The sequence below is a fragment of the Capsella rubella genome, unplaced genomic scaffold, assembly GCF_000375325.1.
Source record: "Capsella rubella cultivar Monte Gargano unplaced genomic scaffold, Caprub1_0 scaffold_6, whole genome shotgun sequence".
Lineage (NCBI taxonomy): Eukaryota > Viridiplantae > Streptophyta > Magnoliopsida > Brassicales > Brassicaceae > Capsella > Capsella rubella.
In genome coordinates, this window is record NW_006238918.1 from 13,579,495 (window position 1) to 13,603,340 (window position 23,846).

Here is a 23,846-nt window from a genome sequence, read left to right on the forward strand (position 1 = left end):
ACTTTACTTCATATCATAGGATAATAAGAAAAATGGAAAAAGAATAGTATTGAAGCTAAGTAATCTAAAATGAACCAGTCCGATCCAAACCAACGAAAGTAAAAGTTGAACGAGATAGGATGCATTTCACCATAAACCAAAAGTTATAAGGAAATAGAAAACAACACTCAAATAATATAACCAAAGATACAACAACAGGCGACAAAGAAGGTTACATTGTATTGGTTAAAAAGACAGCCAATTAAGAAAACAAGCTCTCTATGTATTAGGCAATGTAAACGTAAATTTAGTCAATGTAAATGTTCATATATTACGATTGTAATTCTATATATTTATGAGTCCCTAATAAGAGAGCACTCCAAAGGAGTTTTATCGATTCTAACATGGTATCAGAGCTCACTAAAGATTTTTTGTCTTGGTTGGTAGAACAGAATAACAATATAAAAAAAAAGCTTTGATTATCTCTTTGTCTTGGTTGGTACTTTAATGGAGATAAACCATAGTCGTGCTTCCATAGTCTCACTATCAACTCTTATGATAATATATATGTTACCAATTTGAAGTTTAATATCTAACATTATTTTTGTGACCAAAATAAGTTGAAAGCATGGACAAAAAAGCATAGCTAGTAAGTGATGTACTGGTTGGAACAGCACTGTGGCACTAATTATAAAGTCCTTTTAATTTATGTGCACCAATAAGATTTATACAAATATTTTTTTGAAATGGAATTCCAACATATAGAAAGGTTTACTATAATCTGTATGTTCTTTAGATATATGCACATGAAAAGATAATACATGGGTTGTTGGCCTCTGCATGCATTATCTTATTGCATCAAAATAAACTATTTCACTTTATGTTCTCAAAAAGTGGACTCAATGAGTAATGTTCCTTGCAACTTTGATGAACTTAGCGTTAGAATCTCCGTGATCGATGGATACGTTAGTCCAAAAAAAAGATTTTTTTTATTGAGATGATTGACAGTGTATTATGTGAGGATTCACTTATTAATTTGTGATATATATGAAGATTTTCATTAGCTCATATATAACCAAAAGAAAAGAAACAAAAAATAAGCATGAGAATACTATATATAAATGTACGCATATACATATATAGGTAGATTTTTGTTTTTGCTATATAATAATATTTCTTTTAAAATTATGTTAGTTTTTCACATTATAAAAATTTGGTCAAATGGAACACAACATTAAAAACCCCAAAAAAAAAAAATCTGATAAAGGGTTTTCATGATTTTTTTACCAATGTATGGTTATACTTAAGAGGGATTATTGTTGAATTTGCATCTAGTCACCCAAATCTTTTGAATTTTTCATTCTCTTAATGGCTTGGTAGATTTGCATTTAAAAATAAATTGGCCACTTGAGAAATTTGACATTTATGAATATTTTTTTATAACATACATTCTTTGTAATAACAAACACTAAACTCCAAAAATGGAACAAAACAACTGAAACATAATGTGTAATTTTTTTTTCCAGATCTTTAAATATCCTAAATTTAAACACATGTAAACCAAAATGGCAAAATCCATTAGTGCCATTAAAAATAGGACTTTTCACTAATAAAAACTACTACTAAGAAAATTTTCCAAAATATCTTCTTTTTTTTTGGATTTTGACGAGACACACGAAGGATTATTTCCCAACCACTGCTTGTTGGAAGAGAACATATAATCTAACTGAATTTGTAATGGTGTGGATCCAGTAATTTTACTAATCCAGAAGCATCTGTTACTAACTAACATTTGGTAATTAGATTCATTTATTAAACCTACTACCATATAAATTGACATATATCAAATAAAATGGTCAACGTAGGGCATGTTCTTTGTTAATCGCTAAGATAGCGACATCGACAATTCAAAATGACGGTGGATGCAAAACTAGATAGTGATGGAGATGACTCTGTAAAAATTTGGAAGTGTGACACAGCGACGGAAGAATTTCTAAAAAAACCAAGCATTTAGAAAACAATTACAAATCATCAACTACAAAATAATCAGCTACAAAATAATCAGCTGATTTTCTTAAAAATTGCGTTGTTCGTTCATTTTCTCTTGTTTAGCGATCTCTTATATTGTTCGATATATATTTATCTCTTGTTTAATCAGCGACAAAAAAGTTAATGATTTCTTGTTGCGTTCCATATATATTTATTTCTTGTTTAATCAGCGACAAAAAATTAGCGATCTCTTGTTTTGTTCCACATATATTTATTTTTTTCATCGATATATTTTGGGTACTTAGTTTCTAATTGAGAAGATCTCTTCTTCTAATTAAAGTGTCTGATTGGAATATATAATTTGTTAATTTCAATTCATATATACATGACAAAAAAAAATGAAATAGAAAATCAAAGTTTCTCTTTTTTTTTTCTTTTTTTTTTTGTAAAAAATACAAAATCAAAGTTTCAATCACATGTGACATGACAAATTTTTTTTTTATTACTATGATCATTTTGATCTTGCGAACCCATTATAAATAATGCTACGTCACTTGTAGATTATATTCCTTGTTTTTCTTTTTTTAATGATCATTTAATATATCACTATGTGTTTGGACTTTTGTATAGTTAGGTAATCTAAATTAGCAAATGATTAAACAAATAAAACTAACAAGGGAGCAAACACAAGTTACGAAATAAGACAAGTGAGAAGACAAAAAACAAGAATACATGAGACAAAAAATGGAAAATACGAAGTAGAAAAAATGAAAAGACCAATTAGAAAAAAAAAAAATTAAAGAAAATGAAAACGACAATCTAACAAATACAACCGGCATAACAAAAGCATAGTTTATTTTATTTTGGTTAGTTAACTAAATCTATATATTTTTCAGGTTAGTTTTGCAAATTTCACTATTAGTCTATTATTAAAGTGGTGAATGGTGTGATCTGTCATGATACACATGTATCTCATGGTAATGCTAAACTTAAAGTTCTTTTTTTTTTTCCAACAACAATATTATACAGTATTACATTATGTATATAAAAGATAAATTGTCGTTGGATGGAACAATTTTTTCAATTTATGCTTTAGCATTTGCTCGTCAAAAAACTAATGATATCGTAGAAGTTTTTTATATAAAGACTTTCAAAAAAGGCTGGTAAATATTATGTTGTATAAATTGCAGTTTGCATGTATCATTATTAATAAGTTTAATGTAATTATTAACAATAAATTTTTATAATTTTTTATTAATTAATAAATACTAGATTAAGCATAGTAGATTTGCTTCAAAGAAAATCTTTCATACTGAAAATAATAATAATAAATTAATTAACTAAATTTAACACAATAATAATAATTAAATAAAACTTGATCTTGATCCTAATATAAATATGCACACATATCTCAAACCAAGTTTTGCAACTACATAAATATAAATAAAATAGAGAATTTTTGAGAAATACCCATTTTAGTTTACCCCTTTTTAAAAATACCCCTCTTTTCTATCCATTTTCAAAAATACCCCTTTTCAAATATGAAAAATTATAAACTTTTATATGGTTGATAAGGTATATTAAGATCATTATTAGTACTCGGAGACTAAATCCAAATATTTAGATGGTTTTAAAAGGTTCTAAACGGTATTTATATGGCTTTTATAAGGTTTTTAAAAGGTTTACAAAGTTTTTATAAGCTTTTTATATGATTTTTAAAAGGTATTTATATGGTACATATGAAATATATATATAAATTTACACACATGTAAAGATAATTTGTATCTATAAATATAAGTTTATACATATTTTTTTGATAAATTTCAAATTTTATAGTGGCTTTTTGATAAAATTAGAAAGAGGGGTATTTTTAAAAAGTGGTATTTGAAAAGAGGTATTTTTGAAATTCCCCCAAATAAATATAAGGGGTGTATTCAAATTAGAATTTTAAGTGATTTGTTTAAAATATACAAATCCTATGTTATTCAATAATGGATTTTAAATCTTTTAATGAATCCAGTTTTATTGAACTAATGATTTAGAGGGTGTTATTAGTTGTTTAAGTTAAATTCAACTACATTAGATTTTAAAATTCATAAGACTTTTAAAATCTGGGTTCATTGAGACTGATTTATTATCCATTCTTTAAATCAATGGAAGTGTATTTAAACTGACACATGATATCTTTTGATTTTGAACAATAGAATTGAATTTTATAACAAATGATTTTACAATTTTCAATGAAATTATACCAAACTTTTACCATCACGTATTTTTTTCCCATTTCAAATTTCTGTATTGAAGTCTTAACATATCTTTTAAAGATGAAAATTGTTTGTTTTTTTTTTTGTTAAAGTGATCAAATGAATCATACAACAACTGTTAAAACAATATACACATTAACTAGGGATTAAAAAAAAAAGACTGGAAAAAAATGATAAAGAGAGATACATATGTGTTGGGTCATGGGTGAATGAGTTTGCAAATATTGATAACGTACGTGTATTACGTTAAATGAAACTTTTATTAATTTATTAGATTGTCAAATCTCATGTTAGAAGGTTGGTTTTGGGATTGACATAATTTACACATGAAATCAGTTTCAGATTCACTCAAAGCTTTTCAAATGAAATCATTTTTGTAAATCCACCAAACTTGAATAACATAAGACTTTAGTTAATAATTGTAAGTATAAGAACCAATAACACTAGATTTTAAACACTTTTAATGAAGATTTTGCAAATATAAGAACCAATAACACTAGATTTTAAACTCTTTTAATGAAGATTTTGCAAATATAAGAACCAATAACACTTGATTTGAGTAAAGTATTTAAAATCATTGATTAAATAACATTAGACTTGGGTTAGAGTTAGACTCTATTAAAATCCATTATCCAATAACACCCACTTAGAAATCTACCTTAAAATCATTGTTATAGAAAACAGTTTGTGGATTTGATTTTTAATGATTTTTAATGATTTGAGAGGATTTTGTTTGTTAAAAATATAGAACTGTAAATCTCATGATTTTAGGTAGGATTTGAAATGATTTTATAACAAATGTAAATTTTCTTAAAATCATCAAAATCATAGAAAAACTCACCAAAAGTCTAGTCACTTACACTAGTATAGTTGAATATGATATTTTCCTTGATTACACAAAGTGAAATCCTAAAATTAAGTTTACTTCATGATTGGTTAAAACTTTTGACATAACTACTATTAATTCATGATTCGTTAACACTTTTGACATAACTACTACCAAAAGATACACTTAATAGTCATGCTTATGGGTACTACTACCAAAAAGAATCATCTTTATTTACTGCCAATTTGGGAAGCTAGAGTTTGTAGATTCAAGATCAAGTATTTAATTTCAATAACAGTAGTAAATCAAACATTAGTCAACCCAATAATAATTATTGAATCATCCACATGATTTTGAAATCTTTAAATTTCTATTATAAAATACACCAGTTTTGGCAGTCTAGATCAACCACCCAATTATAGATGTCTCTCACTATTTTTTTTATATTTTTAATACCCAAAAAGGAAAGCACGTGAATCATTCTCTATAAATAGAAGTTCCTAGAGCACTCTTTCATACTCACAAAATCAACAATACTTGCTCATTTCCTACTAGAACACTCTTAACTATGGCAAAACAAATCACCAAACAAGTCTTCTTCTCCTTCATCTTCTTGTCTGTCTTACTTTACCAATCCAATGCTGTCCCATCTTTCCATCGCAAATCACTCGACCTAGCGAAACCATGCAAGCGTTTCATCGTCCACCTCCATAACGTTGCTTACGATGGTGATAACACGGCTAACGCGACGTCAGCCGCGATTGTGAACCCTATAGGACTAGGAGACTTCAACTTCGGGAAGTTTATAGTCATGAACAACCCTGTGACAATGGACGAGAACTATCTCTCGAAACCGGTGGCTCGTGTTCAAGGCTTCTTCTTCTACCATGGTAAGTCACAATACGACACTTGGCTCTCTTGGTCCGTAGTATTCAATTCAACAGAACACAAAGGGCAGTTGAACATGATGGGTGAGAATCCGTTTATGGAGCCGACCAGAGACATACCGATCGTTGGTGGGACTGGTGACTTCATCATGACTCGTGGGATCGCTACGTTCACGACCGATCACATTGATGGAAACAAATATTTCCGTATCAAAATGGATGTTAAACTCTATGAATGTTACTAAGATCGTGTCTCGTGTTTGATATTTTTGAGTTTGATGTTTTGTTTGTTGCAATTTTATTTCATTTCTAAGTATCGAAGTTGATGTTGTTTCAAGTTCCAATAAATATAGTATTATTGTAAACGAGCTCTTTAATAAAATAGTCTATGATTAAACCTTTTTCTTGCGTATCTAGAAAATTAATTATTATATATGTTATCTAATTAATGACAAGTTTGATCTTTTATCATCACTAGCATTTATCCTTTTTGTTGTCATCTTTTAAATTATTTTATATTTGACGCAAAAGACTACAAGTTCTTAAAACTCCATTAAATTTTAACCAAAATTTTAGATGATAGAATTATTAACTAAGTTTATACAAATACACTGGTACATTTTCAAATTTAGCCATAATCCTCTCGATTCTTAATTAAGCAGTCCCGATACGTTACCATCAGTGTACTTAAAAGGCCAATGATTCTCTACGTTAGTTTCGTAACATTACTTTTTCTTGCTTGTGACCAAAAAGGTCAAAAACTAGTACTGGTTAGACTTTTTGTTAAATTTGCTGCACACTGTGGCCAGTAATAAAATCGCTTTTTATTTTCACCTACTATGATTTTGTGGTTGTTATCAATTGCTTGCACATGTTCAATTATACAATACTATATAGAAAGCTTTAATTAACTCTACATATATATATATACTATAATGTGCAAGTTCTTTGGGGGACACATGAAAAGATGTATTAGCTAGTCCTCTGGAGGCCTTCTGCGTCAAAAGAACTAGTATTTCACTTTATGTCCTGAAAAAGTGGACTCATCACTGATTCTTGAAATATATTATTGATTGCAACTTTAAGATTTCCGTAGTATAAAATGAAACTCGAGTACCCTTATCATTTCACTAATAGAAAGACGAACATAAGTTATCTTTGATGAACTTGGATAGATTTCAGAAGTTATCTAATTCCCTTAACCTCAAAGAGAAATGATACGCAATCTTTGGCAATACTTAAGGAGTTGCACCGTATATACGAGAAACTGTATTCGAAAATATAAGGTAATTAGTTTGGAAGTTTCTATAACTCTTAAGACCATTCATTGTTGCATATTGTCTATTTGTTGATACATTTTCACCTTCACGTAGTTGATTACAATGTATATATAGGCATACGTGGATTATTTACTTGATGACAAACTTATGTTTTTGCAAACTTATATATGTATTTGTAAATTTTTTGTATATATATTGTAAAAATAATTGTCTACCAAAACTAAAATAAATATGTGACATAAATCTACGATATAGTTTAATTACAACTAAAAACGTTATTCTAGCCTAATAATATTTTGCTAATACGATTGTCAAAACCCATATAATGCATATTGTAAACAAAAAAAAAAGAGAGTAAAAAATAATAATGTACCATGAGTCCATCACCATGAAATAGCTAGAGAAAATTATAAAGACTGCTATGTACAGTAAAAAAAACTTGTAAGAAATGTCATTTTGAGAAACCTCTTCTCCCGCCTGCCACAAGAGTTCTACCAAAAGACTAATGTATCCCTGGACGAATTGGCTGCTCAATGTCGTGACTGTTCAATTTTTTTTTTTTTTTTTTGTTTTTTTCATTTTCTTTTTCTTCTTCCAACAACAAACAATTCCAGCAGACCAGGTCCGACGGACGAACTCCGGCGGACAAACTCCGACAGACCAGATTCGACAGACCATAACTAACGGACCAGAGTCGACAGAGCAGATCCGGCGGACCATAGCAATTCTGGTCCAGATTCGGCAGACCAGATTCGACAGACCAGTTCTGACAAACCATAACTCCAGCGGACGAGTTCTGGCAGACCACAGTCAATTCTGATGAAATATAACCAGTTCAAGCAGACCAGATTCGGCGGACCAGTTTCGACCAACCAGAAAGACGAGTTCCGATAGACTAGATCTGGCGGACGAGTTCAGGCGGACCATAGTCAGTTCCTACGAACTTTAACCAGCTCTGGCAGAGCAGATTCGACGGACCAAATAAACCAGTTACGATAGACTAGTTGTGGCAAACCAGATCTGGCGAATCATTTTCTGGCGGACAAAAACTAGTTATGATAGACTTGTTCTAGGTGACAAAATCCGGCAGACTAGTTATGGTGACCTGATTCGGTGGACCAACCAGACGATGAAACAAGTGATGCGGTTATTATACTATGGACAATACATTTTTCTGTAGATGGACAAGATTCGGTGAACCAATTTTGGTCGACTAGTTATGGCGGATCAGATGTAATGGACCAGATCTTGTGGACGAGATCTTTTTTTTTTTGTCTATCGTTTTTTGTCTCTGCTCCTTCACCACCCCCAACTTCCATAAAATATCTCTACTCGTCCTCCATTAGCACCCACCAATTTGTACAGATCTGGTTTACATTATGCCCTTAAATAAATCAAAACTTTGTTTGTGTTCTTCTATAGAACGTCATTGGTGGACACACATCAGAGTTGTCTCTTGAATTCTGTCAAAGTAAGTTTTCGATGGACCACATCTACTTTATATTTTTTGTCCATCATATATTACATACTCGTCCGTTATTTTTGATATAGTCCATTATCCACAGGATATTAAGCTACATCCTAGCAATTAATGGCCTACTGCTGCAAACAGAAAAACAAAGTTTCACTCTTTATCTTTTGTGGCATGTTTTGAAAGAGACTTTTGTTAATGGCAGTATTACAAATTTGAGTTTCAAAAATGGCATACTTAACAAAATTCCCAAATAGCTACTTCAATAATTATATTTACAAATATGTCCAGTTTGATTGAAGACTTTTTTTTTTTAAGTCTGCAATGTATATTACATATTTTTTAGAACTGCGTCGCATTGAGAAATAACTATATGTAATATACACTAGATAGTACCCGCGTTAAGCACGGGTTAAACTTTATTTTATAACAAAATTTTGTATATTTAAACATTATAGAATGTTATATTAGTTTTAAACATTTTATTTCACATGTCGTTATAGGAATCATATAACTCATTCTTTTTAACCTGTTTGTTATAAATTATTTGGAAAATTTTAATTATACTATTTTGTAACTTTTTGATATGTTAAATATTAATCATATTCTTTTACTTTTGTAACGGATATTAATTAATATTCTCTTATTTTTGAATGTATGACATAAATTGCATGCAAAAATGCATGATATGTGATATGATTAACACATACCTTTCTAACTAATCAAGAGACAACTTCAACCTTTAAAATTTTGAAAACAGATCAAATTCATCAATATCTTTTCAAATGAAGAATATTATTCTCCATTAGTTTTCCCAAAACAGCTCTCTTCCTTTCTACATGAACAAAGACTTTTTCCTCTAATGTGAATGGATTTTCTTACAGCTAGGTATCGGAGACTCCAACATATTCAGAGAATAACCTTAGTGAGATCTGTTCGAAGACTTAACAACGCGAGGAGCACTAATCTTGTGATCGGAGGATATGAGTTTCTCAGGTAAATAGTTTTAAAACTGATTAATAAATAATATAACCTTTGTTAAACTGAATATTTGTTTTATGAAATCATATATGGGTTGACCCATAAACTGAGGTGAACGATTGATTGAAGTACCCTTAATGAATCGATTTTAATTAGTCTTTGTTATGTTTATTCTAATGGCAGTTTAATGTAAAAAATTACCCTTCAGAAGGTTCTTTATATAATGTACTTCCGAAATAATAACTAGGGGATGAGAAAACATTTTGAAGCAAAAAATGTACCAGAGAAATAAGTATGTGAATTTTTTTGTTCTGTTAATTTCAAATAAATATACGTAAAATAAAATAAATATAATTTACAAATCTGGCTGAAATTAAGTATACGAAAATTAATTTGTCAAGGAAACAAAACTACAAAAAAGTGCGGAAAATTAAGAAATACTGTGCAAATGTATTTTGCATACTTATTGGGTTCTGAACCAAATTTAGCGGCATTGTTATCAATTTATGTTGACTTTTGTCTCTAAATATATATATATATAAAGATTTAAAGCCAAGTGCTTTTGGATTTGGACTCAAAGATTTGAGTTTGAGATACGTTTTGTAATAAGCGCAAATTTTTTGTGTCAAATTTAATTTTTTAAATGGAATTTGGATTTAGAAAATACTGCATGAGCAAGGTGAACAGATCAATAGGAGTCATGTTATGGCTATGATTGGTTTTGGCTCAGAGATTGTCGAGGCTCCTGATTTGGTTGGAGGAGATAGATTCTCGGTGGTCGGTTTGCTAGGAATGGGTTCTGACTTCTCGGAACCGGTTGTCGGACGATTGGGTATTCCGGGAAGAGTGTAGCAGGTTGGTGAGTCGGCGGTTTGGTTTCAATGGTGGGATCCGGATTCTTCCACCGGCGTACCTCTTCCCCTCGACCTTGCAGCAACGCCGTGCTCCTTGAATCCGCCGGTGCTAGCGCTCTGATTCTCTGCCTCCGGTTATACATCAAGATCCGATCCTCCGATCTCTTCTCCGGCGAGCTCTCTGACGTCCTTTTTGGGTAGCCAAAGTTTCGTTTTTTCTGTAATCCGATATCGGCCCGTTAAGGACCCAACCCATTAAGAAGTTTTTATTTTAAAAAAATATATATATATTTTTTAAATATTTTAAAAATATATATATATATTTTTTAAATGGAATTTGGATTTAGAAAATGCTGCATGACCAAGGTGGATCTCACTTTACCCTGCGTAGTTGGATTGAGTTTTGGATTGAGACATGCCGATTTAATGATTAAGACCTAAAACAAGTAACATCTATAGGGATTTCATTAAATATATATTTTTAACTTGAAAAAAGAACATCTTCCCAATCCCAACTATATATTTTCTTCTTCATCTTTAAGGTTTTTTTTTTTTTTTTGTCCCAACAAAACAAGAAACATAAAATGTGGAAGCCAGAAATCTTGAATGCCTTGGGAAGTCCCTCTGAAAAAAGTTAAAGTCATAGGAGTAAACTATCTTTTTGTTTCAACTGATTTACGCCGTGGAAGGTTTTGGGATTTTTTTCAATTTAAACCTATGTGTGTTTGGAGTTTTTACAGGAATGTTTGGTTTAGACATATATTTCGAAGCAGTTTTTTTTTTTGTGTGATCATCATTCATATATTTGTAGTGTATTCACTACAAGTTTGTAACGGGAAAATGTCAGCTATGAAAGGAAGATCATGTGACTGATTTGGAAATCGACTTTGCAGATATATGAAAAAAATAAAAATCTAAAATCTAAAAGAAAAAGAATGAGAATAAAAATTATATTTTCCTTAGTTATGAAAACTGAAATCCGCAAGAAGGATTTGTTTGCTGCTCTATTTTCTAATTTTCCAAAGTATTGTATTTATTTGGTTGTAATTAAGAATTAAAAAAAAAATATATGTATATATTCTTAGTTAGATGGAATTTAATAGAACTACTTACCATGGATTCTAATAGATTAAATTAAGAACTTAAGTTCTTGTTTTGTAGTAGTTGATTCTCAAGTTATCATCTAATCTTGACAAACATTAAATTCAAGGCAAAGATTTATAAATTAGTCAAAAGAACAAACTCTTAAAACGATGTAATTGAACCTCAAATATGGCAACCGTAAAGGTAAGTTCAAATATTGTTGGGTTGTACTGTAGTATTTATACACTTCTGTTTCGGACATGTAAGATCTGTAAAAGCAAGCTAACAATTATAACTTTATTGAAAATTGATGTATACCAAATAACTTTATTTGAAACTGTAAACAACTTGACAATTAAATCATCCACCTCCAAATCATTGTTTATATATGAACATTCATTTTATTCAACGTTATATTATTATCTACTGACATGATATATTTTTATTGACATACAATATGATTTGGTATCTATGGGGAAAAACAAACACAAGATTCTCAGAGCCATGGAATAATGAATAATCCTCAAAAGCTCTTCCTCCTTCTGACGTTGTCGCTATCTTAATAGACGTGAACAGCCAATTTTAACATGTTCATCATGAACAAAGAAGAAACATTCACCACACCAAAGTCATTTTTAATGTAGACAAGGTTTAGAAGAGCAACGCAATGGAAATAGGTAGAAATGACACAAGATGAATTCAAATACTTGTTGGGAATCTCCCACCCCAGTTTGCTTTGACAAAACGATACACATTCTCGAGAAGACGATCAGGGCCAGTCCTATGTTTGCAAATCTCTTAATGGTATCGATCAAATATCTTGTCAAGTAAAAAGGAATCAAAACATCAGTGAACTTATGAAAGAACAAATAATGAAAAACCCAATTAAAAAAAAAAAGAAAAAAAAAAAAGCAAAATGAAAGCAAAACAAAGGAAACTTTGAGGCAAAAAATGAAAATGTGAGTCAAGAAAAAAATAATCTCATAAGGTACTAAGAATGGATTCAAACGTGTACTATTGGAACACAACAATAGATAAAATTAACTATCCCAACTAGTTTGCAAGTGTGGTCTTTAGAATAAGATTATATTTTGAATTAATTCTTATGATAGTATTTATACCTAATTAGATAACATTTACCATACTAATCTTTGTTGTTTTAACGATTTCGAGCTCTTTGAACTTTGATTGGATCATATTATGTATATAATAATCATGTTTCCTTTAATGTTGTTTCTCATTTGAAGTGCTAGAGAAGAAACGATCCATACCTCGTTATAATAAGCTCATATCCTCTCAATCCTTATTGTTTTCACGGTTAAGGACTCTTGATTCTTGATCATAAGATTATCTTGTAAATTAGCGCAAAACAGTATTTTGTTTTACCAAGTTTTAAACATATAAGGTGTTAGGTGTCTAAATAGACTAAGGCCAAATCTTTCCTTCTTTTGCTACATTTTTAAAAGTTGAGTCCCACATGATCATTTGGATTATAGGTACATTCTATAAACAAGGAAGAGACCTAAATTTGGAATGATGTCCACGATTGCATGAGTTCAGGATGGGATTAGACAACATAATCACATGGTATAACATCCCTACTCATTGCAAGAACTCAAACCAGGCTGCAACCAGTGGTAGTGTTCCATTTTTATTTTGTTGTATAAGCTTTTTAAAAAGATAATCTTAAAAGTTAAAGTGGATCATAATATCAATTGATTGGTTTATTGACGTGTCCCACTCTTTTCTTGTTTCTTATAAAATTTTATTTTTCTTATACTATTCTTTCTTTCTGTGGTCATATATTATATGATTCTTTCTTGAATTTGGAACAAGTGAAATGACTAATTTTTTTTTTATTTTTTTTTTTCCTTTTGGTAAAGTCTCTCCTTATAATTTGCAGCAGAACTAATAGTAAAATCACTTTATGCTTTTTTACATGTTCTCAAAAAGCCAAGTGACTTAGTGGACACAGAGTAAACATTTCATGGAAATATTCATTTTTTTGTATGAAATTACAAAATTAAAATTGAGTAAAAAGAGGAATGGCCAATTGAAAATAGACAAGCAGACAGCAAAATTAAAAGAGATTGGTCGTGGACTTGGGGTCCCTCACACGCACTCTAGAACTTTGATTGGTTTTGCACTCTACATTAATAATTGTAAATTAGTGTAATTTAGTAAAATAAAAAGTGGGTTTTAAGTTTATTACCCTACAATGATTTGTAACCTGAGCAGTCGATTGTAGAGTGCATAATTGGTGGCAATCTACTCAGGAGTACTAACTATTGTCTTCCACTTAAAAAGATTTTGATTTTATAATCCGGTAGCTCAACTAGTTTAACCAAGAATACATTATGGTGACAACAAGAACTATTAATCTTTTTTGATTTTTTATGTAGAGAATGTATGGGTCACCTAGCTAGTCCAAAACTGTTTGGTAAAAATGAATAATAATATGGTAGAGGTAGTTTATTAGTGTAAGCAAGCTACACAAACCACGAATTCGAGTACGGTTAATAGGAGAGTACTCATTAATATGTTTCGGTTTCTCATTTGAGGCGGATTTAAGATTTAGAAGTTTCTAGTTATTTTAAAAGGTATAATATTATTAAATATATAATAAGGATTCTTTGGATTTGTGTAGTAGAAAGACAATTTTAGGGCAACCTCAACGGCGAGGTTCTCATTAATTAAAAAATATTAAATAACAATAAAGGAAGAGAGAAGCTGTAATTAGTCTCTCAAATGAGAACTCCAGATAATCGGTTCTCCTCTGCTGTCACTTTATAATAGGATAGTTTTTTTATTTTATTTTTGTTTTTAATTTAAACAAATAATAATATTAAAAGAAAATAATTAAATAAAATATTTTGAGAGACATTGAGGGTCTCTGCCGATGAGGTCGGTCTTAGTGTCTTTTACCAAAATCACTAAGAGCCAAAGATTCAGCCAAGAAAATAAGACAATTCAATTTGAGTAGTAGTAAGGTTTGTATATTATTACTTGGAGCCAAAGATTCTCTCAATTATATATAATCTGGATTTGGAGTAGTAGAAAGACAATTTTAGTGTGACAGTGTCTTTTACTTTTACCAAGAAGAAGACACTTAAAAATAAAGGAGATTTTCTTTATTAACATCCAAAGCCATCGGTTACATAAATTAAGATAACAAAGACTTTCTTGTGTGTGCAAAAGGATGCTATATATAAAGACAACAAGTAGAAAGAGAAAGACTCTCTCTCTCTCTCCCCATTTTTAGCCATGGAAGTTTAATCAAGATCAAGACCTCCCTAAGTTTGGATGAAACTCAAAAGCTCTACAAGGTTGATTCCAAAAATGGGGGTGAGTTTCATCTTGAGCTAAGCTTCCATGGAAGCTAGGTGGAACGAAGGGTTATCACCAATATAGCTTAGAACACACATCAATGTTCACTCCCATACTTAACCGGTCGTGATTATATTGATGATTTTCTTCAAACTGTTCCGGTTAAAGCAGTGGGGTTGAACCGGCAAGTCATGGAACGGCAGATAGGCTCGATCATCTTCGAACCTACCTAGGTCTTTTATATCGGCTCCTTCTCTACTACTATCTTCTAGGTTTTTTATTTTATTTTGATTTTATTTTGTTCTTTTGAAATTTTTCATTAAGGTTATAAAATCTTGTTGTTGTTTTGTCAATTCCGTTGTGTTTATATTATGGCAATTTAAGGAGTTACGTACGATATTTTTAATTTCCTTAAAACATGTTTGTTGTCCTATATTAATTCATGAATGTGATAATTGCAATATATAAGAAAACAAGAGCATTTTAATTTTATTAAGTCTTTAATTTACAAGTACAATATTTCAGATTCTTAATTTTATGCTTAATTTTTCTTGGAATTAGGTCTTGTACAGTATTTCAGATTCTTTTTGGTATATAAAAAAAATAAAATTGTGTATTTGAGTTCTTAATTTTATTTGTTGTCAAATTTAAAGAATCAGTAACTTTTTTTTTTGGTAACAATTTTGTCAAATAATAAATTTCGTATTTACAAATCATTTTTGAGTTTTAAAAAAAAACCATGGAATTATAGAATCCATACATGGTTTCTCATGTATGCAAAAAAAATAGTTACCCGAAGAATTGAACATGGTCGACATGATTAGACGATTGGCCATATTTTTGCTTAGAGAACCATGTGCTGATACCTGAATATGAATGTATGACATTGACAAGGTTGTGGTGAAATAATGGTTTGGTGCTTTTTGTTACAATGATTTTTGTTGAGAAATAAGAATTGGATCCTCAACACTCCAACAGTAATATTATTACAATATGCTTCAAGATTCACCATTTTAGTCTACATCATATTATTTTATCCGAATTTGGTAATGTATTTATTTATTTAATGTGTGGTTGAAAAAAAAAAGGAGTTATAAACTTATAGTAATCATTTGGAAAAGAAATTAAAAAGAAAAAAAAATCAGAAAAGAAAAAAGTAAATGTCAGAAGTGGGGTTTGAACCCACGCCCTCGTAAGAGGACCAGAACTTAAGTCTGGCGCCTTAGACCACTCGGCCATCCTGACTATGTTGAACAATTGATATATTATAAATATTTATACCAACCATTATCACTAGCACACATTATTTGCTTTTCTCTACCAAGTTGTTCTAGCTACTCTTAGTTTTTTTTTTTTTTGGTACAAAAATAAAAAGAAAGTAATGAATTGCATAGGTTTTTTTTTTTTTTTTTTTTTTTTTTTTTTTTTAATTTAGTTCATGGAACTTGTAGATAAGATTCTCATAAATTTTCATTTTGTTTCCAACTTGACATACACACGCTGAAAACAAAAAACATATACTGATAAGAAAACGGGCCCAATATGGGCCAAAATGTTGTTAAGTGGGCTCTGAAACTGGCTTCAGATGAATTACGTTGGAATATATCATTCACAAACATATGGCTTGTCATACAATTAATCGAGATTGTGTCTATAGTATATATAACTTTACGAATATTGCATATGATCTATTTTCATATTTTAAATGACATTTTTATCGATGTTAAAAAAATAGAAGACATGTTTATTTAATATTATTGTATATTTGAAGATCCATATTTCACAATTTATTTGAAAGATGTTTTTCTCTTTTTAATTTAAAAAAAAAAAAATCTAATTGTGGTGTGTTTTGTTTTGTTTCTTTGCTTATTAGATTTTATTTTGTTTCTTTGCTCATTAGGCCCAATCTAAACAATGAAGAGTGATTGAACGGTTAAAAATCATTCAATTCATGTTTTCACTAGTAATTGGACGGCTGAGATTATTTTAATTTGAAAGACATTTAATGAAGATTTTGTGACCGTTTCGAAAAGATTTCCTCCAGCGTATAAAGTAAATTCAAACCATACTTGAGAATCGATAAATCTCTCTCTATTTTTCATTCTCTCTCAAATTTGCTTCTTTTGATCATGGGCTAGGGTTAGGGTTACGAGAGAAACAAATCAAATTCTCAGATTTATATCTTCTTCAATCCTCGTCTCTCTTTAATTTCTAATTCTAGTTTCTTCCAATGGATCCGTCTCAGGTCTCACTCGCACAAATCACAAAAGAATCAAAGAAGGTAACAAACCGAAGCTTGGGTCTCTTTTCGATTTCTATCAATTTCATCTTCTTCCTCGTTAATTTGATTTTATATAACTAACGAAGGTTTACCATAATTATCTGCGAGTGAGAGATTATTTCGACACTGTTCTCAAAATTATATAGAAGTTTCCGGAGGTTTTGAGTGGGTTCGTATGATCATATCACTTTGGTGTGAAATTAATGGTTACCGATGAGGCAGAATTGTGAAATATAATTTGTGTTGTTTTCTTTGATTGTGGAATATAATTTTTGAAGGGTTTAATCATCTTTCACGGTGAAGGAAAAGGTCTTTCTCATGGAAGACAAGATTATGTTATGAGTTTCGTTTCGTTTCTCTCTGCATCCCTTTTGATCCAAGTTTCGTTTTGATCTTTCTCAGATATTTGTCTTTGTGCTAATATTTATGGTGATGAACCTCTGCTTTTTTGTTGTTGTTGGATTTAGTATCCATGGTTTGAGAATCAATGCAACATTGATATATTCATGTGCGCATACATGTATTCGTACATTCATGCGTATTTGATTTTCTTGACTTATTGCTTAGGTCATTGCTTGCTTCTTTAGTTACATTTGTTAGCTTGTTCTTGTTTGTTTCTATGGCTTGTTTCATTTCTTGACTTCCTTGCTTGTTTCTTTTACTAATTCCTTACATGTTTTAACTTGTTTACTTTATTCCATGTGTTGTTTCTTTGATTATATGATCGTTGCCTACTCAATTCTTAACTTGTTTGCTTCTTGGTTCTTTGATTTACTTCATTGCACATCCTTCTTTGTTTCTTGCTCTATTTGCTTACTTACTTAGCTGATTCAGTCATTATTGCTTAGCACACTTATTCTCTTCGTTGCTTATTTGTTTTATTTTTATATTTTCGTCATTGTTTTCTTACATGAACTTATCTACCTGTTTTATTGTTTGCTTAACTTTAATTTGTTTCCTCGCTTACTTATTTTTGGCTTGCTTTACTTCTTTCATTGCTTGCTTCTACAGTTATTTATACATATAATGTTTACTTTTTAGTGTAATTTTTAACGTTCTCTGGATCTCGTGCATTAAGTTGAATTTCTCTGTTGTTGGCTTGGCTACTTTTTTTTTTTCTGTCTCAGCGTCTCTTTTTCTTTGTTTGGTATCCGGTATTGAGTGTTTTGCTTACTTAGAAGAAGTATTGAGGGTTTGGTTCACCTGGAAGAATCAATGTTTTGGTGTTTGAATTCATAGTGCAGGCTTTGCGTAGTTAGAATTTGATTTTTCTTCTTCCATTAGGTTATGAGAGGACACTCAAGCTTTTAAAGGTAAGAAATAGAGTCAGCAACTGGCAATCCTAGTCTATTTTGGTGTAAATATAGTGGTACACAAATGGAGTACACAACTTGTGCTTTTCCTAAACTCAGTTTGCTTCTTCCTTATCCTTTTCGTAGTCAAAATTTCTTAAACAGGCCGCAGCAGAGGTTAGAACTGAATGCGTGGGCGACTTTTTCCTAAGGTTATGAGAATTGATCATCGTAAAGGTATGTCCTTACTTTTGAATATTCACACCTCTAATTCCCTTTTTCTTTTGAATATAGAATGCAGGTTTTGAATTGTTAGAAGGTAAAAGGGATTAGTGTTGTTGATCTTGATATCATATCACTGATATGTCATGAGAATTTGATGCCTCCTGGAGGTATGTCATTAGCTTAACTGTTACTATTTAAAATGCATTACTGAGGTTTTTTTAATTGGAATTATTATTATTAAGTGCTTTTGATGGATTTTATGGGTAGAATGTTTGGTGAGACTCTGGTGGTTCCTTTGCCTAGATCATAATACCATCAGCAATGATTGATGTTGGAATAGTAGTTTTGCAAGAGTTTATAGCTACCATTTACGGCTACAACAATGACTTCTTTCATGGGGTTTTGGTTAAAATATGCAGGTAACAGTACGTGTTTCTTTTTGTTGTGCTCAATATACTCCAGTCATCGTAATAATTCTTCTGATTTTTGGTTTTTACCTTTCGTGTTTGGTTCTGGAGGGTTTTGTTCTTCGGTTGGTTAACAAGTTTACCATAAACAGTAAGTGTTTCTTTCTCTCGAGCTCAATATATATACCACTCATCATAATAATTCGTCTTCCTCATCATTCTGTTTTGTTTTTTGTTTTTGTACTGAGAATTTTGTTCTTTGGCAGGTCTACAAGAGGGAACTTTGCTATAAACACTTAAAAAGGTTAGAAATATTGGCAAGCCCCCTCTGTAATTCGGTTTCGTTATCTCGATTTCTTTCTTTCTTGTGTTGTGTTGAGGGTATTGTTCTTCCATTGGGTTATGACAGGGTACTCAAGCTTTTAAAGATAAGACATTGAGTCTAGAATTTGCACTATTAGTTTAATTCTACTGGAATTCAATCATCGTTTTAGTTTTTGTGTGGCTTTCTTTGTTCAAGATGGTATTGAAGGTTTAGTTCACTTGGAAGAATTAACGAATTGATATTTGAATTAAAGGTGCAGGTCTCTGAGGTATGTCATTAGTTACTGTTAATGTTTGGTAATATCTTAATTTTATCATGGTTCATTCGATTTTGAAAGGAAGTGTTCGCTAAAATACATTTGGTTTTTTGGATCTACTCAAGAAACCAATCTTGTGAGATTTTACTTGAGCATTTGGTTTTTGAAGGACAATGTTATATTCAAGAGATGTGATGTTTGCTACAATTCTCTCAATTGGTAAGATTAATTGTTTTCGGTGAGACATAATTTCTTATACTAATTGTTAATTATATGTTATACTTTGGAAGAATTAACGCCTTAATATCTGAATTTTGAATGCAGGTTTCGAATGGTTTGAGGAGACTAAAAGGTAATAGTATTGGTGATCGTGATATGTCATTAGAATTTGATGCTTCTTTCAGATATGTCATTAGTTTTAACTGTAACTAGTTAAAATCATCATGAGTGAGGTTTTGTTAATTGGTCTTATTGCTATGTTTTTGCTTTGCATGGACACTAGGTGTAGAATACTAGGATGGTCAGTGAAACTCTCGTGGTTCTTCTGATTGTAAAAGGTGTATAATGTCTTGGTATCTAACATTTTTGTTCAAGTTTGAAGATAACATTGCTACCCCAAAACCTAATGACTATCAGAGCCTTCATACAACTGTCATTTCAACATTATTACAAATTTTTCCTCCTCATCATTCTGATTTTTGGTTTCTTTGCCTTTCTTGATAGGTACTGAGCGTTCTTTGTTATTTCTTTGGTTTACAAGAGGGAACTTTACTATAAACAGTAAGTGTTTCGTCTTCTTTAGCTCAATATATACCACTCATCATATTAATTTGACTTTCTCATCATTCTGATTTTGGTTTTTGCCTTTTCGGTTTGGTACTTAGGGTTTTGTTTTTCGGTTGCTTTACAACTTTACAAGAGGGAACTTTACGATAAGAAAGGTATGAAATATTGGTAATCCTCGTCACTTAATATCTATCAAATTGTCTACATATGTCCTGCACTATGAATATCATATCTCCGTAACAGTATAATTAGTTGTCTTTTTGTCTTTGTTCGGTATCGATATTGTGGGTTTGGTTCGCTTGGAAGAAGTAATGTTTTGGTGTTTGAATTCAGAGTGCAGGCTTTGAGTGGTTAGAATTTGATGCTTCTGTTAGGTATGTTAAACCTTCTTATATCCACATATACATAATGAATGCCCTGATTTGTAAAAATGTAGTTCAAGAATTGATTGAAGAACTTGCATCTCCTAATAATACGAGCAGAATGATGGCCATGAACTATGCTAAGCCTCTGTATACCACTTGTAAGTTATCAATTTCTTAAGGAATTTCTATACATAGAATTATTAGTTTCTTAATGTCTGTATGGATAGGTGCTCTTCATTGAGATATATGCACAAATACATCAATGAATCCCTTGATTTGTGTAATATACAGCTACAAAGAGAAGCCAAGAACCGGAGCAAGAAAACCAATTTGTAGGAAGCCTAACTCAAATCAAAGAGAGACCTTATATAGCATACGTTGTAAGTTTGTGTTGTCTCATATAATGATGTGTACATCTCATACACTGTTGTGCTTAACTCAGGTCTATCGCAATGGAGCTCTAAGATGGTCATGCGTCATCTTCTGGTTTCCTAAGTTGAGTCCGTCTCCCAAGTATGTTTTTCCAACCTCTTTTAACCGATCAAGCACCATTTGGCTAGTATCACTTTTCACACTTTGTTTTTTTTGTTTATGTTGCAGCCATTCAAGTTCAAAGTCAAGATCTGGTTAGACCAATGAAAATTCTTTTAAAGTAAAAAATTTCACACGAAGTAATCTCTTGTTTGTTTATTTAGCTGCAGAATTGAGAATATTTACTTATCATTTGTTGTTTTTGTTGATTGCGAAATATTATATTCTGATCTCTTTTACCCTCTCACGGTGAAGGAAAAGGTCTCTAAGAGAAGATTATCTACGAGACGAGTGAAATTGACATGATTTAGGAAGAGAAACATGAATGCATCAGAGTATTGTAAATAAAAGGCTCTTGTTCCTAAGCAGGTAAGATCATTGAGATTTTTCCGTCTTGAATTCAATTAATAAATATGTTTTTTTCAACAGGGAAGAGCCAATACCAATCTGCCAAAGGAAAAAGGAGATACAGCAATACACATATATGCAGATGTGTGCATACATACATGCATTCATGTATACATTCTTGAATCTCTCTCCATTCATGTGTGCAAACATACTTGCATTCATGTGTACAACCCATACATGCATACATTCATACATTATACATTTATGTGTGCATATTTTCATACATTCATGCGTATTTGCTTTCTTGATTTATTGCTTCGGCCATTGCTTGCTTTTTTAGTTACTATGTTAACTTGTTTTTGTTTTGTCTTGTACTCTTTTGCTTGTTTCATTTCTTAACTTGCTTGTTTCTTCTACTGATTGCTTACATGCTTTGTGTTACTTGAATCCATTTTTTTCTTATATGATCGCTGCTGCTTAACTTGTTTGCTTCATGGTTCTTTGATTTACTGCCTTCTTAGTTTCATTGCTTGCTTCTTTAGTTACATTGTTAGCTTGTTCTAATGTTCTTGTTTGTTTCTTTGGCTTAGTTCATTTCTTAGCTTTCTTGCTTTTTTCTTTACCGATTGCTTACATGTTTTTAATAATGTCAAAAACTATTGCATGTTTGTTTCTTTGATTATATGATCGTTGCCTACTCAATTGGTTAACTTGCTTCCTTATTGGTTCTTTGAGTTTACTTCATTGAAGAGCCTTATTTGTTTCTTACTTTGTTTTATTCTCTGACACTCTGCTTACTTACTTAACTGATGTAGTTTTTATTACTCAACACACATATTTCATTCTTTGCTTTTGTTGCCTTCTTTGATTCTTTGATTTTTTCTTTACTTCCGTCATTGTTTTTATTTTTCTACATAAATTAAACTTCTCAGCTTGTTTTATTGTTTGCTTACAGTTTTAATTTGTTATACATGATTTTTGCATAGTGCATATTTTTCATGGAAACAAATCAAATATTAGTTTTTGTTTACCAGTATATGATGCAAAAAATGTGAAATCAAAGTTAAAAATTAATTCTCATGTCAAAACTAAAATCTATGTTGCAAAATGTTTTGGTATTTACGACATTATGACTTGCAGTATTTACAATTCACCCCAAATTTATTGATGTTTTACAAATTTACCTCAATACTTTTGCATTTACGATTTGATATTTTGATTCGACCCAAATTTATTGGTTTTTACTAAACTACCTCAGAATTCTGACATTTTTAAAACCACCCAAAGTTATTCTATATTATTGTGTTGATCGGATCTTTTACGAAATCGGCCCATATCTTTTGCTATGTACGAAATCGGCCCATATCTTTTGCTATTTACGAAATCGCCCCATATCTTTTGGTATTAACGAAATCGCCCCAGATATTTTGGTATTTACGAAATCGCCCCATATCTTTTGGTATTTACGAAATCGCCCCATATCTTTTGGTATTTACGAGATCGCCCCATATCTTTTGGTATTTACGAAATCACCCCATATCTTTTGGTATTTACGAGATCGCCCCATATCTTTTGGTCTTTACGAAATCGCCCCATATCTTTTGGTATTTAAAAAATCGCCACATGTCTTTTGGTATTTACGAAATAACCCCATATCTTTTGGTATTTACGAAATCGCCCATGTCTTTTGGTATTTACGAAATCGCCCCATATCTTTTGGTATTTACGAAATCGCCCATGTCTTTTGGTATTTACGAAATCGCCCCATATCTTTTGGTATTTACGAAATAACCCCATATATTTTGGTATTTACGAAATCGCCCCATATCTTTTGGTATTTACGAAATAACCCCTTATCTTTTGTTATTTACGAAATCGCCCCATGTCTTTTGGTATTTACGAAATAACCCCATATTGGTTGGTATTTACGAAAGTACCCCCGATCTTTTGGTATCTACGAAAGTACCCCCGATCTTTTGGTATCTCCGAAATTACCCCATATCTTTTGGTTTTTACGAAACTACCTCATATCTTTTAGTATTTACAAAATCGCCCCAAAGTGACATCATGGTCCCAAGTCCCATCATTA

The 23,846-nt window shown here is 31.0% G+C and overlaps 2 protein-coding genes and 1 non-coding gene across 7 annotated transcripts; 2 read left to right on the forward strand and 1 right to left on the reverse strand.

Annotated features, from left to right (window-relative positions):
• Positions 1 to 5,599: 5,599 nt before the first annotated feature.
• LOC17883023 (dirigent protein 14) lies at positions 5,600 to 6,277 on the forward strand. Its single transcript, XM_006289204.2, has one exon. The coding sequence runs from the start codon at positions 5,627 to 5,629 to the stop codon at positions 6,188 to 6,190; it is 564 nt and encodes a 187-aa protein (XP_006289266.1). The 5' UTR covers positions 5,600 to 5,626; the 3' UTR covers positions 6,191 to 6,277.
• A 9,825-nt stretch (positions 6,278 to 16,102) lies between these two features.
• TRNAL-UAA lies at positions 16,103 to 16,186 on the reverse strand. The gene has a single exon. It is a non-coding gene; the product is annotated as a tRNA-Leu (tRNA).
• An 817-nt stretch (positions 16,187 to 17,003) lies between these two features.
• On the forward strand, positions 17,004 to 22,790 carry LOC111830106. Of its 5 annotated transcripts, XM_023781290.1 has the most exons (14): positions 17,004 to 18,906; positions 19,007 to 19,158; positions 19,258 to 19,297; positions 19,424 to 19,450; positions 19,897 to 19,946; positions 20,052 to 20,079; positions 20,230 to 20,284; positions 20,451 to 20,507; positions 20,612 to 20,668; positions 20,950 to 21,036; positions 21,170 to 21,210; positions 21,321 to 21,391; positions 21,479 to 21,504; positions 21,665 to 22,790. In XM_023781290.1, exons 7-14 carry the CDS (start codon positions 20,245 to 20,247, stop codon positions 21,676 to 21,678), a joined length of 393 nt encoding a protein of 130 aa, XP_023637058.1. In that variant the 5' UTR covers positions 17,004 to 18,906; positions 19,007 to 19,158; positions 19,258 to 19,297; positions 19,424 to 19,450; positions 19,897 to 19,946; positions 20,052 to 20,079; positions 20,230 to 20,244; the 3' UTR covers positions 21,679 to 22,790. The 5 variants fall into 5 exon arrangements, with proteins under 5 accessions (XP_023637058.1, XP_023637055.1, XP_023637056.1 ...); XM_023781287.1 differs by lacking the exons at positions 19,258 to 19,297; positions 20,230 to 20,284; positions 20,451 to 20,507; positions 21,479 to 21,504 and adding exons at positions 19,731 to 19,739; positions 20,847 to 20,887 and having other exon boundaries at positions 19,425 to 19,450; positions 20,647 to 20,668; positions 20,996 to 21,036; positions 21,321 to 21,374; positions 21,839 to 22,790; XM_023781288.1 differs by lacking the exons at positions 19,258 to 19,297; positions 20,230 to 20,284; positions 20,451 to 20,507; positions 20,612 to 20,668; positions 21,479 to 21,504 and adding exons at positions 19,731 to 19,739; positions 20,847 to 20,863 and having other exon boundaries at positions 19,425 to 19,450; positions 21,321 to 21,374; positions 21,839 to 22,790.
• The last annotated feature ends 1,056 nt before the right edge of the window (positions 22,791 to 23,846 follow it).

Excerpts from the sequence above, each read along its gene's own strand:
- LOC111830106 (XM_023781286.1), top strand. The coding sequence starts at position 20,245 with ATGGTCAGTGAAACTCTCGTGGTTCTTCTGATTGTAAAAG. Across the intron at positions 20,285-20,450 it reads GGTTCTTCTGATTGTAAAAG|GTACTGAGCGTTCTTTGTTA; the intron begins GTGTATAATGTC and ends CTTTCTTGATAG. Across the intron at positions 21,211-21,320 it reads CGGAGCAAGAAAACCAATTT|GTCTATCGCAATGGAGCTCT; the intron begins GTAGGAAGCCTA and ends TGCTTAACTCAG.
- LOC17883023 (XM_006289204.2), top strand. The coding sequence starts at position 5,627 with ATGGCAAAACAAATCACCAAACAAGTCTTCTTCTCCTTCATCTTCTTG.